At 40.2% G+C, this 13,716-nt stretch overlaps 1 protein-coding gene across 8 annotated transcripts in view; it reads right to left on the bottom strand.

Annotated features, from left to right (window-relative positions):
* Window positions 1-13,716, bottom strand: part of LTBP1 (latent transforming growth factor beta binding protein 1) — a 208,315-nt gene that overhangs the window by 9,734 nt on the left and 184,865 nt on the right. For 7 of the 8 annotated variants that reach the window (XM_076334287.1, XM_076334288.1, XM_076334290.1 and 4 more), the window contains 3 exons: window positions 10,892-11,020; window positions 9,443-9,583; window positions 6,938-7,108 (listed from right to left, as the gene is read on the bottom strand). In XM_076334287.1, the coding sequence (XP_076190402.1) occupies window positions 6,938-7,108; window positions 9,443-9,583; window positions 10,892-11,020 (441 nt within the window). The remainder of the gene's footprint in view (window positions 1-6,937; window positions 7,109-9,442; window positions 9,584-10,891; window positions 11,021-13,716) is intronic. The other variant, XM_076334289.1, reaches the window with a different exon arrangement.

Below are 13,716 nucleotides of genomic sequence, written 5' to 3'. Positions count from 1 at the left end.
TCTAAGTTTTTCTCATAACTTGCAAATGAAGCATTGAGACAGCTTGTTGTATAACTTAGGATAGCTATTATAAAAGGAAGCTGATGTATGCTTCCAAAAATGTAAAGGACATTTTTTAAGTCAGATGCGTGCATATGAAATAAGCGTGTTAGACGCACATGCGTACTGGCACAGATGTTAGCCATAACTGGTGATGAAAGCTAGGCTGACAGAGACAACGCAACATAAATTGGATGGACTGACTGGCTTTTAGGTGCTTGTTAGCACAAGTGCAGCTGTGCAAACGTGCATCGAATTTGCATATACAGTTGTTGTAACTGTGCAAGCCTGTGTGGCCTTATTTGTATTCTCTAGTCAGAAAAAAATACTCCATATTTCATGTATTTAAAGCAAAATATTACATAAAAAAGCTTTTCCTGACATAACCATGAAACAACTGCACCACAGCCAATCCTACCTCCTGCCCATAAAGCAAGCATTATTTCTGTTCCAGCTCCTCAGAATTGTCGCCATCACACACACAAAAAAGAAGCCAAAGCTATCAACACCAAGGCAGTTCCTTCAAATTATTTAAGAATGCAACAGTTTCACCATGGAAGAAATCACTGGAGAGAAGGACAAAGCCAAGAAAGCATTTATTACATGTAATATACGCCCCTTCCCAACCAGAGGTTCTGGACATCAGTCTGAATTGGTTAAACTTACACTCTCTGAGGAGATTGCATCATCTGTGAACCAAAGCTGAAGATATTTCTGCTCTACATTTAGATCATTTGACATCCTCCATGAACAGATGCTGAGGTTCGTGGTGGACAGCATTCATATATATTCTACAACTCTTGGTGCTAAAGAGAAAGGGAAGGGTACCAGTCTTAAAGGATTTTTTTTTCATGAGTTAAGAAGGATATTCATATCCTCCCATGGAGATACTCTAAATTAAATCACTGAGGAAAAGCTCACAGTGGATGTAAAACTCTTGTTAAAATTGAAGTAATTACCAACCTGACTATTTCAAATCCTCTTGATTTTGTTCCTCAACTAAGGCTGCTCAAATTTCCTAAAACAACCTTCTCTCTCCTACTGCTCGAGGTAGATTATTAAAAGTTGTAGTAAGAGTCAGATTGTTTCTGCCACAACCTTGCAAATGGCTTTCTGATTCCTTGCTGACTCCCAGGTACACTTGGAAAGTGAGGTCCATGAGGAAAACCCTTCCAAAGCATGCATTCCCTACATGTCTTTCCTAAAGTTCAGAAAAAGCACTGAAAATCTTCATCAACAGAAATGAAAGCAGCCAAAAATCTGCACAACTGAGCATAAGACTTTGAATATTCAAGGCCCAATCACTGTAATGTTTTGAGCCCAAAAGATAATCCATTTGTCCAGAGTCCTTACCAGAAAGGAAGGAGACACAATGCCATCCTAAAGAGAAAGATGAACAATGGTCTCCAGAAATCAATCCAGTGCCTCCCTACTGATCTTTACCATCTCAAAAGAGGACAGATGGAAACTCATCCTTTACACACATTGGTTTTCCCTGCACTTCCATATCTTCATGAGTGACATAAGCCAGAACTTGAAGGGAACACCATGTTCTCATAACGTGAAAGCTCAGCCCACAGCTAACTCATAATGTTTACAAAGGATACACTGAGTTCCTTGCAATAAAAATGCAGTCCAAACAATCTGTCCTGCCAGAAGGCTTAGAATTCAACAACTACATGTAGGCATCTCCAAGGGTCTGCACCTGAATTAGTCATCCAGTGTCCCTTTTTAGTCCATGGAAAGACATAACCACTTCTAGGACACCATCTCATCCTAAAGTAGACGTCTAGAACAGGTCAGAGGAATCTAACTCTCAAGGTGCCTATTTCTCTTTCCTGATGGAAGGGGAAACTGGTAGGACCAGCACAGATGTGGGGTTCTGTGTAAAAAACCGCGACGTTGGCCAAGAGAAATCCTACATGATACAACACCCCAGATGATTCATGTTACCCACTACCCTCAGTGTTCTCCTAGTTTGGGCTTTGCAAATGCTAAGGTGGAGATAAAGAGAAACTTCAAGTACAACATGAGTCTTCAGCAGTTCTTTATGTGACTCCTAGTCCCACAGAACATCTGTGACATCTACGGACTGGAGTTCTAGTCCTTTCTGCAGATCTTCTAAACATAAAGTGGTTCCGTAAAAACCCACAAAGTACCAGAACTTAAGACTTACAGTAAAAGAGTACAAGGTATGTATAAGGTTACACAAATAAGCAGGCTGATAAACTGAATGCTGATGTCTTTTACAGTTGCCTAAGAATGTGTTCATGACATTATCTTAGTAGTCAGACTACCAACAAGTTCTTAGCTATAGATGTAGTAATGTTCACCCCCCCCAATAAATAGTTATTAAAACATCTGTTAAAACTGCAGAGTCCCAGTCCTACCATACCCCCTTTTTCCATATTAAAACTTCTCCAGGCAGCCACCTACAGAAGGAGAAAGAGAAAGCACCCTCCTTAACAGACTGGCATATCTTTAGTTCAAGGGCACCTAATTCCACCTTCCTAGCATCCTAAGGTGTTACTGAAACAAAGGTGGTACTGCACTGCAATAACAAACTCCAGGACAGGTTTCTGAAGATCATTTTACAAATACGAAAATAGGCAGTCTCCCTAAATTAAACACTGACCCCAGCACACTACCTTACTCAACATTTTCTAGCTGTTACTTCTATCTCCTCCCTTCAAATTTCCTGTACTCTGTAACAATACACCTTGTGTAAAATCCACTCCAGTCCCATAAGGGTCTCGCAGGAGCTTCTGGAGGCTCAGCAGGTTTATAATTCAGGTGTTACATGTTCAGATTGACATGAGATGTGTATGGCCTTATTTTAGACTCCAGATTTTTTCAGTCTTGGCCAGTTGCTCTGTTTTCTGGCATGGATGCTTTGACCCAGGTGCTAAACCCATCGGTGCCTGTCCTGCTGCCAGTTACTAGAGCGTGGACTCCGGATGGAAACAGTTGGGTCTTAGGGCACTAACAGTAAATTGACCAAGGAAGCAGAACTTCTGAAGGCAGGTTGCCTGACGTGTTTTTTTTGGGGTGGGTGCAATGAAGAAAGGATGTTTTGCTTTTGTTATCTAAAACAAAAGTATCCAGTTTTCCTCAATTGGTCAATTATTGCAGATTGCAAATGAAAAACCTCAAATAATGCAGAGGTTTCTTAAGGATAATTACTAAAAGTTCTTTGGGCAAGTACAGCCTAACACCACAACGAGCCCAGAGAGAATACATTTCTGGAGTTAACATTTTGGTATTGGATGCAATCTGTGAAAGCCTTTATCTGTACTATGATGATATCATAAGATCATAACATTAGAACCAATGTAATTGAAAGCAATCTGTCTTTGCTTCCTTTGTTTAATGACAAGGAGGCATGCCCCGCAAAATTGTTTGTACAAGTAAGATGTACTCAATCACATCACTACAGTTCATGTTTGCGCTATTTTGATCAGGATTTTGAACTAAGTGTTTTGAGTTTGTTCCTTGATGTTGTCATCAAAATACTTATCAGTCTTACTGTTGTTAAGATGTCACTGTTCAGTTGCAATACTTCAACAGGTGCTACTTATTTTTGTCTCAGGCTCTGATGTTTAGTGTCATTTTCAGTGGGGTTTGTTTGATCAAGCACCCCTTAGTAGTTTTTAGAAATCCTAGCAACTACTTAAATTCTGGTTTCATGCTGATGAAGGGCTGGATTTCTTTTTCATTTATATGGATCAATTCTTATCAAAGTTCTCTATCTTCCCGCTGGTTTTATGCTGGATGCTACTTAAACAAGACATTTAAATCTTGTCATGAAAAATGGAAGTGCTTTCAAGAAAAGCTGGGACACAAAAGTTAGAGGTTATTTTTATTAAAGCGTGAATTTGTTCTAGAAGGGACTTGCAAATGTATCACTTATGGTGGTCTGTATTTCCTTCTTTCTAAGTGCAGCATCTAGATCCTCAAATTCAAGAGGAGTATAAACAAGGTAAAAGAAAACCACAGATCAGTGAATGATCCGTTCTATGATCCATCCTATTTCATGGTGAAAGTCTTCTGGTGATAATGCTTTTCACATCCCCAGGTCTTCTATAACATGTGTTACAAATCTTCAGAATGCCCCTAACTTGGGAAATAAGCAAACACCTTCAGTAGTAAATCTGGCCAACACAATACACAAGTATTTAAAACCGGAGAAATTCCAGGTTCCCCAGCCAGGACTTGAACCTGTGACCTGCTGGCCCAGAGGTGTGAAAGCACTCTCTCGAGCCAATGATATCACTTTAAATACTACAAACTGAAGACATGTCAAATGAATCATTTATTCAGTTCAGTCAGCTTTAAATTTTTCTCGGTAAATGTTCCTGAAAACAGAGAAAGGCTTCCAGGTTTCTGTGTGTGTGCGTGCACGTGTGTGCGAGGACACGTGAGCATATACCACCTCCACTAAGAAATGTAAGCTTGTATGTTTGTTCTGACATAATAAAGATTCAATATGCTTTCATTTTTTTAACCATCTATGTTCCAATCTATAATGATGTATTTGGGATCAAAGTATGCCTCGTAGTTTCAGTTAAAGCAGATAGTTTGCAATGCATGTTAAACTTCACATAAAAATTATCTTATGTCTGGAGGAAGAAAGTTGTTATGATCCAACATAATGCTCTTCAGCTTTGACTGAGGGTCATCCAAGTGACATTTAGCATCATGTTATCCATCAGGAACATTTATGTCATTTTTTTAATTAATTTCTCAGGTTTCTTCATAGAGCTAGTTGGGATCTGCACGCCACTGCTGTCGCAGGATTGCTGCTCCAGAATCCTGTGGTCCTAATGATCAAAATCCATCTAATTTCAAGCCTAAATATGTTCAGACTGAACTTGTTCCAATTTTTTTCCTCACATCAGCACTGTTATTTAACTTAAAAGCTTGTGGGAATCCTCCATGATAGGATATGTAGCGGAGAGTCTTACCATTTGTAGCCTTCACTCTGCATCTAGGCTTGGCTTTTTTCATCTTCCCTTGTAAGACAGGTTCTCCATTCCCTGACCATCTTTGTAGTCCTTCTCTGTTCCTTTTCAGATTTATCCTGCTTTAACTGTAACTAGCTAGAAATCTTCAGAAGCAAGTCTCGTACCTACCTGAACTCTCTCTACCGGGAACAGCTTTCCTTCCTTCTCTCAGGATTGCATGCTTGCATGACACAGATGGGTCACTGTCACCATGTGATGAACTTTATACAAAGAAAAATTTTATTCTGCTCTATCTTTCCACCTGAGGAGCTCCAGGTCATAGCAACAATTCTTGCTATTAGCTATTGCCCTGTTTTGTTTTGGTTTGGTTTTTTACTATTACATTTCATTCTATTGCAATTGTTATTCTAGCAAGTGTAGTAATTCGATGCCTGGGAATGTCATCCTGTAAGATCTGTTCTGACAAAGACATTTCAGAGATTTCCATATCTTATAAATCAAGCTGCTGTCATGCCCTGTTTTTCTTCTTCAGTCTCTTTCTGGGGCAAGCATCAGCCAGCACTTACTCCAGCCAACATCATCAAAATCAGGCGCTTTTTTCAGTTGCTGCACTTCCAAAGCAAACTCAAACAAGTAAAGATCTATAAGAACAGGTTCAGGGACCTTGCAAGTAAATTATAAAAACATAAAACCCAAGCAGACACAAACAACCACACTAATGCTTCACTGAGCTTTTCTATGTAGTTTTAACTCCAGGGTTCTTGGTACAAGTAAAACATGTACTGCTTTAGCCACAACATTATGGTTAGAGTAACACAAGCTCAAGTAAAAATCCAGGTATGATCAGAATAAAATGCTTTACTAGTGTAGCACAGTATTCCTACATGGAAAACCATACTACTGAAAGACACATTTGTAGTAAGAAAGCTACATCCAAACTAGGCCTTGGAATAGTTTATATGGGGGAAGAAGTTAGTATGGTACCAGACTGTGTATACCAGGGCTGACATATCCTAGGCACAGCATGACACACACCTGTGCTGCTTCCACTGGTCTCTTCTCCAGTCCCTAGAACTAAGTCTGTGTGCCAACGACACCATTTCTCTCTATATCCATTTAGCTTTTGTAGTCACCACAAGAAGAAGCTTCTACCTGAAATATCTTGGAACAATGTCTAATTTCTAAACACGTAAACAAAATACAGTCTTTGAAAAGTATGACTGTCAGTCAGCTTTCTTTAACGTTAAGTTATATTCCCTGGAAAATCTTCAGTCCTTATTGGTACTCCATTTCCCTTATCTATCCTTATCTATCTTAAATTGCTCATCTATACATTTCATAACATCTGAGCATATAGCCATGCTATAACTAATATAACATGCAACAACTCATGCTTTGATAGGTTTAGTGATTCTAAACCACAACTTACCAGATCCTTATCAAGCAAACACATCTAATTGCAGCCAGCCTGGCAGAATATCACACTGAAAAATGCATCTGAATGTATAACAACAGCAACAAAAATCCAAAAGTTATGTAGCCCGTTGAGTAGCCCGTTGAGTACCATGCGTGTGTGTGCACATGAACTGCATCTGTATTTTCGTAGATGGTTTTTAATTTGTCAGTCATGTTAAGGAACAATGCTACCCTTAAAATGCCCTCCTGTTTCCACCAAGGTTCTAAATTGCCAATCACTGATAGTTCCACCTGAAGGAAACAGGTCCTGTAAGTGCCAAAAAATAAAAGCAGCTACATTTTCAAAATCTAGACTGTAATGATTTCCCCTTAATTAATGAGAAAAATTTCCATTAGTTCTTGAAGGGTTAGGTTTTTTTGTTCTTTCTTATGTTAGTAGCCCTAGTAGAAATACAAGGGATTAAACTGATTAAGTATTTCAGATTTCATTCCAAGAATTGACATGTACGTTTCCTTACCTGACTCTTTCATAGGACACAGTGCGCACTGCATGCCCCAGGCTTCACCATATAGGCAACAGCACTCAGTATACGTCGTCTGCTTTCCAACCAGAGGTCGGCTACAAACAAAATCATCACTTAGATGCTGCCAGCAAAGATCCTGGTAGACCTCAGTTTCTTCAGTTTGTTCTGATGGAGAAGACCGTATTAGATCATCATTGCAGCACAGTTTTTTAAATAAGATACTTGCATAATGCAGAGTTTTCTAAACTTAGATTGGAAAAATAACCTAGCTTTACAGACTTCGCTGAATACAAATTTAAGCTTAGAAGTCATGACCATTTTTAAGTGCCTGAGGTGGCTCATCCCTTGAGTGTTCAGCTTTGCAAAAATCTTAAAAGGTTCTGATTTGGTGCTATTAGGCCAACTTAAAAGCACATTGGGTTGGACACCCAAGAAATAAAACTTCCTAAATCAGTAGTCATTGCTGAACACTTAACACTGACTCAGCTCTGCTCTCATGGAAGTTAACAGAGCTTGACAAAAAACAGTGTTAGGACAGGGGTGAATATTTGGGGAACTCCATCCACGGAATGAATCTTTAACAGTTGTTACTTTGCTTTTCTTATATTGCCATCAATGGCATCTGAAAGAACTTTTACAGCTAGGGCAGAGCTGAACAAAAATTTTACATGGGCTCAACGGGAGACCGGACAAATACTTGGAAGAGAATCCCATTAACTAAACAGACAAACTACATCAGGCTCAGGAAATCCCCTGAGCTGAAAATAGCTGGAGGCTGTGAGTGTGCTGGGGAGGGTGAGAAGTACTGTTTATCTGCTCTTCTAGTCTCTAATCATCCACTTACAGCTATTGTTAGAGACAGAATACTGCTGTGAACTACTGTCACATTCTTATGAACATTAACAAAAACATGTATTTTTGTCAAAGCTGGAATATTTCAAAGGCATACTAGTTCTGACAAAGATCTCAGTAGGAACAATTCCTAGTCCTAGCAATCTCTGATCACTGCTGATCAGAGGGAGAGGAACTGTAAACTTAATCTTCCACTTGGAATGTAAAAACCTCAGCACAATTGTTTTGTAAAGACATTGGCAAGGTTTTGATTTTGTTCCAACATAGAGTGAAAAATGAGTGTTGTCACAAACCAAGGTTCTGTTTTGTCTGTGCATGTCTATTAACTGCATTTTTACATGATGCACTGGTGCATGGGTGAGTATAGAATTGAAACCTAGCTCAAGAGTAAAACGGTGAGTTCTGAAAGCGCAAAGGTGATCAGAATTTAGATACCTATTCTACTAAGAACTTGCCGGAACACACAGTGAAGAGCAGCAGTGGGTCTCCGCAACCAACTCCAAATTCTGCTGGCAGCAAAAGAACCAGCCTGCTCCCTCCTCCTCTGCGTTAGGGAGGACATTGCCAGTAGTGATACAAGGCTTGAGCACTTTGTGCTGGGTGAGATCATCATTGCTGTATCAGCCCCAATGTCGCACGACGGAAGACCCTTTGGGCCTTTGCATTCTCTTCACATCCTAGATGAACCCAAAGGACAATCCTGCTCTTGGTTTGCTTAACTGAAGATTGAACAATAGAAGTGCTGTGGTTCTTTCACAGTTTCAGGCAAGAGGATGACCACGTTACTCCTCAAAAGTATCAGTCTTATAATTTGGAGTGACTAAAGCAAGCACTCAGTCTGTATTCCCATTTCCTTTCACAGAAGCATCTTAGGAAAATTCATTGCAAGTTGCAGGGACCAGAGGTCTGGATTTATGGCTATACAGTGCCAATATTAATCAAACCCATTGTAACATTTCTTTCAAAGGTGTGTGTGGCATAGACAAAGCTGTGCAGACTGCATAATGCCCTAGATTTCTGAGACGTTTCTAAGAATCTCATAATATCTAACATTTTTTCTGAAATCAGTGTCTACTGAAATTAAAAGAACATGCAAAAACCTTACTTCAGCAGTGGTGCTGCAGCCCACAGCTTGAAAATGTGAGCTCGATGTACCCTCAATATTAATCAATTGAAAGCACAGATACAATTTCAGCTATTTCCTCCTATATCCTGTTATTCCTGGTTTTATTCCTTGCTTTGTTAGAAGCAGTCACTCACTCGGAACTGAATCTCCAGAGTTAGCCCACAGCCAAACCCCAGCCTTAGTGAGACAGCAAGCAAGCTGTGCCTCGTTACCTATGAGGCTGGACGAGGCAGACACAGAGCTGGTGAATCAGGGGACTGAAGGCTCCCCAGCCCAAGCCTAATCTCGTTAATAATTCCAGCAATCTCCTGTCTGCATTGGCGAAGTGGAGCCCTGTGGAGTCCTACATCACGATGCCTTCTGGATCAACAGGTGATGGTCCAAGCATTGCCTTCCAAAATCCTCCAAAAGAGCAGGCTCATCCAAGCATGACCCAGTCTAAGCTTACTGGGGTCTATAGCCATGTCAGCACCACCTCGTAGAGGTGTACTCACTTCAGTAATATGTATAATGGATCATACCACTTGAATCTGCTGGTCTGATGCATCGCTTTTCTGTTGCGTCCAGAACCATTGGGTGTGTACAGAAACAGTTGTAAGATCCTTCTGTGTTAATGCACTGGCCATCAATACAGCTGTTTGGGTCCTGACATTCATCCGTGTCTTTAAAATGGAAGGAAATGTATCAAGGAGAGCCAGCACAAAGTAGTCGCATTGTGTTAATCCATGTTTATATTTTCCTATATTAGGAGCAGATTTCCCTGCATGGCTTCTGTTAATTACCACAAATACCAATTGCTGGCAGCAAAATCCTGCCTGTGCCCATGGAGAAGGACAGACAGATCAGCAGGATGCTGACCTCTAAACCTCAAGTACTAGGGAGCATCTGGATGAGGAGGCTTGTTGGGGGGGGTTGGAGTGCCAGGCATACCCTGCATCCAGCACAGCTGCAGCCGCTTCCCACGTTCCTACCCCTTTAGGACAGTACCAGCAGGCATTAGAGGTGGGCATACTCTCTGAGACTCTTCATGAGCTGGTCAGGAGAAGGGATCACCTTATCTAGCCACAGTAGTTCTATTCCTTAGTTTGTCTTGGAGAGGAAAAGCAGAAATTTAGCTCAAAAGGAAGAGCAGGCCATTTTACTTCAAATAAATTACATTAAATCAGCAAAAACCCCACCCTTTGTAAAGAACAACCAGAGAATCCCACGGTGAAAGGCTCTCTTATTGCGGTTGCAAAAATTACTTCCTTTCATTATGCTATTCTGCACATTACACATGGTTTTCTGCTTACAGAGCAAAAGCCAGGGTCACAGTTATGAGTAATTTTCAGATGAATACCAGAACCAAAGGAGTACAAGGTTGTGCAGACTAAAACGGGCTTATCAATGACCTGAACTGTAATTTCACATTGCATATTAACTCCTTGTGGAAAATACCTGTCCTTGAAAAGAAAAATCTGCGTTAATTTGATTAATTATAGTAAAACCAGCACACTTACCAAATGAAAGGTGAGCTTCAACATACGGGCTTTCACTGCTCACCCCATGTACAAAGAACAGAAGGCTAAATTGTACCTTGGCAGAGTGAAGCAGCAGTGTGCATATAAGGAGGGAGCCACCTCCGATCACTTTATGCTGCCTGCATAAATGGTGGTACCAGCTCTAGAATATGCACTCAAAGGATCATAAGGGGCTGTTTTGGAGATGCAAACTCCTGGGAGCAATTTGCTGAGAAAGGAAGCAAATAAAGCAAACCCTGCTCTACATGCCATCGCCATGTCAGCCAGAATTGCTGCCCCGCCAAGCAGAAGGGAAGGGAAATGACCCAGTGCCTCTTAAAAAGCTGCTACAGGAGTTCGGAGGCCCGGTGTTCCTCCCCTTGCTGGGAATACCGCAGTTCTGATGGGAGTCTGCTTGTTTTGCCCATCTGCATACCATTATAGTGACAAGACCACTTTAAATAAACTTACCAAAGCACTGGAGCTTAACAGGGTCATAGTATGTGCCTTGTTTGCAGTAGCACTCATAACCTGGCTGTGTATTCAAACAGAAGCCATTTTTACAGATTTCTTGTCCAAAGAGTTGGCATTCATCAGCATCTGGGGAGAAAACATTAAAGGCTGTGTTACCATAATTATTATGAGGCCACACAGAGGAGCAAGACAGAATAAAGCCTGTACACTTCTCTGTTCAAGCAAACTTCACTTTAAACAGAGGGCCCCAGGAGCACAGATACCCACAGGAAAAAAAAACCTGGCATGGAAGAGGCTACGATGTGCTCGTAGCCAGAATGGGAAAGGGAAAACTGGTAGACCATGACCTTCCCTTTCCCTTGTCAGAGTAAGTCCTGTGGCACACAGAGACCAGAAGAATCTGCAGCTCCCTTTTCTTTCGTTTGGTACCACATTACTCTTAGCTCCAAGCAAAACAGATGAAGAATATGGCCTGTATTTTCCAATATAATTTGCTTTACCCAAGGGATTCCCACCATGGATCTAATTTAATCACACTAGCTAATTACAAAACTAACTAAGCAGTTATGCTTATGGATGGACTTTGTGACTGCTCTCCTCTCTCCACACAGTTTGGTGACTCTGCTGTGCATGGTAGGGAATCTTCGTATCTCCACTGCTTGTGACTTCGTTTTTCAAAGCTATATGCACAACTTCTGTGGAGACTTCCCACCATGTAGGAACAATTGTGTCTGTTGCTAAATATAAGGCTGCAACTACTATAGACCTAGTGACAGCTGACAAAGAGAATCTACCACACTTTCAAATGAGGCTAAATGTAAGGGAGGTTTCATGGAAAATATATGCCAGCTCATATATAGCTTTTCACTATTGTACACATTTTTTCCCAGTCTTGTATTTATGTATTTGTTACTCTTGGAATTCCATTCACTTCCTTTTTTCCAGCCTACTTTTCATTTGCTAGACCTACCTAGAATAGTCTGTTAAATCTAGGCTGGTATTAAAAATGGCAATAAAAAGCACAATGTAAAGTAGGTGATTCTCCTCTCAATACCAGTTGTCTTAATCCACTGTCTTCTATAGATTTACTCCCCATTTACTCTGGGGCAACACAGATTTTAGCCCAAAGCTGTAATTTCCAGCTGTACAGCAGTTTTAAAGGTTAATTATTCAAATGGTTACTTTTTCCAGAAGAACTGGAAGTGCTACAAAGCTACTTATTTTTACAGCCACTCTTGCAGCCACTAAGTGGCTTCAAACATTAAATATTTTGACTGTTTAGCAGCAAGAACAATGCAAAGATTAATAAGAAATGTCATGTACACATCTGCCTTTTCCCTGTGGAACATGGATTTGTGTCTGGGGAAAAATGGGAAAGCCTGGAAGTAGAGTCAAGGAAGGCTAGCTGAGTATATTCACTTCTGACAGATAATTCCAATTAAGAAAACAGGAGTTGCTCCTACAAGCAGAAGCTTGTGGACAAAAGCAACAGGAACATATGAGTTAGTGTAACGGTTACTGAAAGTACTTGTCCATTTATTATTTGTCCTTTGTGCCATTCCTACAGTTATTACAAAATAAACATTGAAAACAGAAAAAGTCTTATTATGGCAAGGATTTGTGGAAGATATTTCCACATGAACTATTTCCACACTTCAATATTTATGGCAGCTAGAGATATTATCAACCCTGAGGTAGCACAACAAAAACAATGCAGATTTTCTCTGAGACACATTTGGACATACTGCACACACAGCATGTCCCAAATCTACATTGCAAAGATATACAGAAATCTTAGATCTGCAAAGATAAACAACACACTTAATCCCTGAATAAAAATACTCTCAGAGAGTATGAGGTCCTTTAAGATGAGCTCTGTGACAGTGTTCTGACTTGTCTAGATGTAAATTGTCAGTCTGTCCAACACTGGTCCCTGCTGCCATCAGTCTCAGGTCGGGATTCATCCTATGGCACTTTGTTCTCTCCTCCAAGTTGGTGGACAAAGTGACACCTCCAGAGAGTGGAGGTCTTACGTGAGTTACCCCATTTAAATGCCCACATGAGTTTGAATTAATCTGGGTATTAGTGCCTTCTAATCTTTAGTATCTTTTCCATGTCCCATGCACTTCCAGATGCAAAGAAACACCTGCTGAGGATAACACAAAAAGATACTAGTAGGACAGAGAACTGAACTCAATCATGGTCTACTCACTAACTTGACAGGAAAACTGACCTAGTAGTGTCCTAGTCAGTGAGGAAGGACAGTTTGCAAAAGTACATGTGACAATCTTTTAAAGTCCCACCAGTTTTTGTCATCTCTCAGAATTAGGTCTGACAGATTAGTGATTTAGCTAGAAGCAACTCTGACAAATGCTTATCTACCAACCATGTGATACTATGCCTCTATTAAGGTCTTTTAAAAATACTAAATTTTACTGCATTTTTATGTGATATGAATACACAGTACTTTCTACATTTAGTTCTTGATTTGTAAAAAAGCAATTCCAATAGGAACAAATATATAAAATGTGTGTGCTTTTCTAAAGACCCTGTAGCTGCTATGTAACCCAAAGATAATACGTTGACTTCATTTTAGCTAACACAAATACAGTGTGTTTATGCAAAGTAAAATTAATTTCACAATTTGTTAATATTGATGGCTACTTCTGAAACTTAAAAAGGAATTCGTTGATCTCACTCTTCCTTCTTAGTGATGCAAACTCCCTCCCACCCACACCCACAAACCCCTTCTGTCACTTGCATTTCCCTACAATCTTTTGTTCAATACTTATTTCATGAAGTTCTGTAATAAGAACATCGTT

This window comes from Aptenodytes patagonicus, chromosome 3, assembly GCF_965638725.1.
Source record: "Aptenodytes patagonicus chromosome 3, bAptPat1.pri.cur, whole genome shotgun sequence".
In the NCBI taxonomy this organism is placed as follows: domain Eukaryota; kingdom Metazoa; phylum Chordata; class Aves; order Sphenisciformes; family Spheniscidae; genus Aptenodytes; species Aptenodytes patagonicus.
Note: the sequence above shows the minus strand (reverse complement) of the source record. Positions and strands in the feature narration are given on the sequence as shown.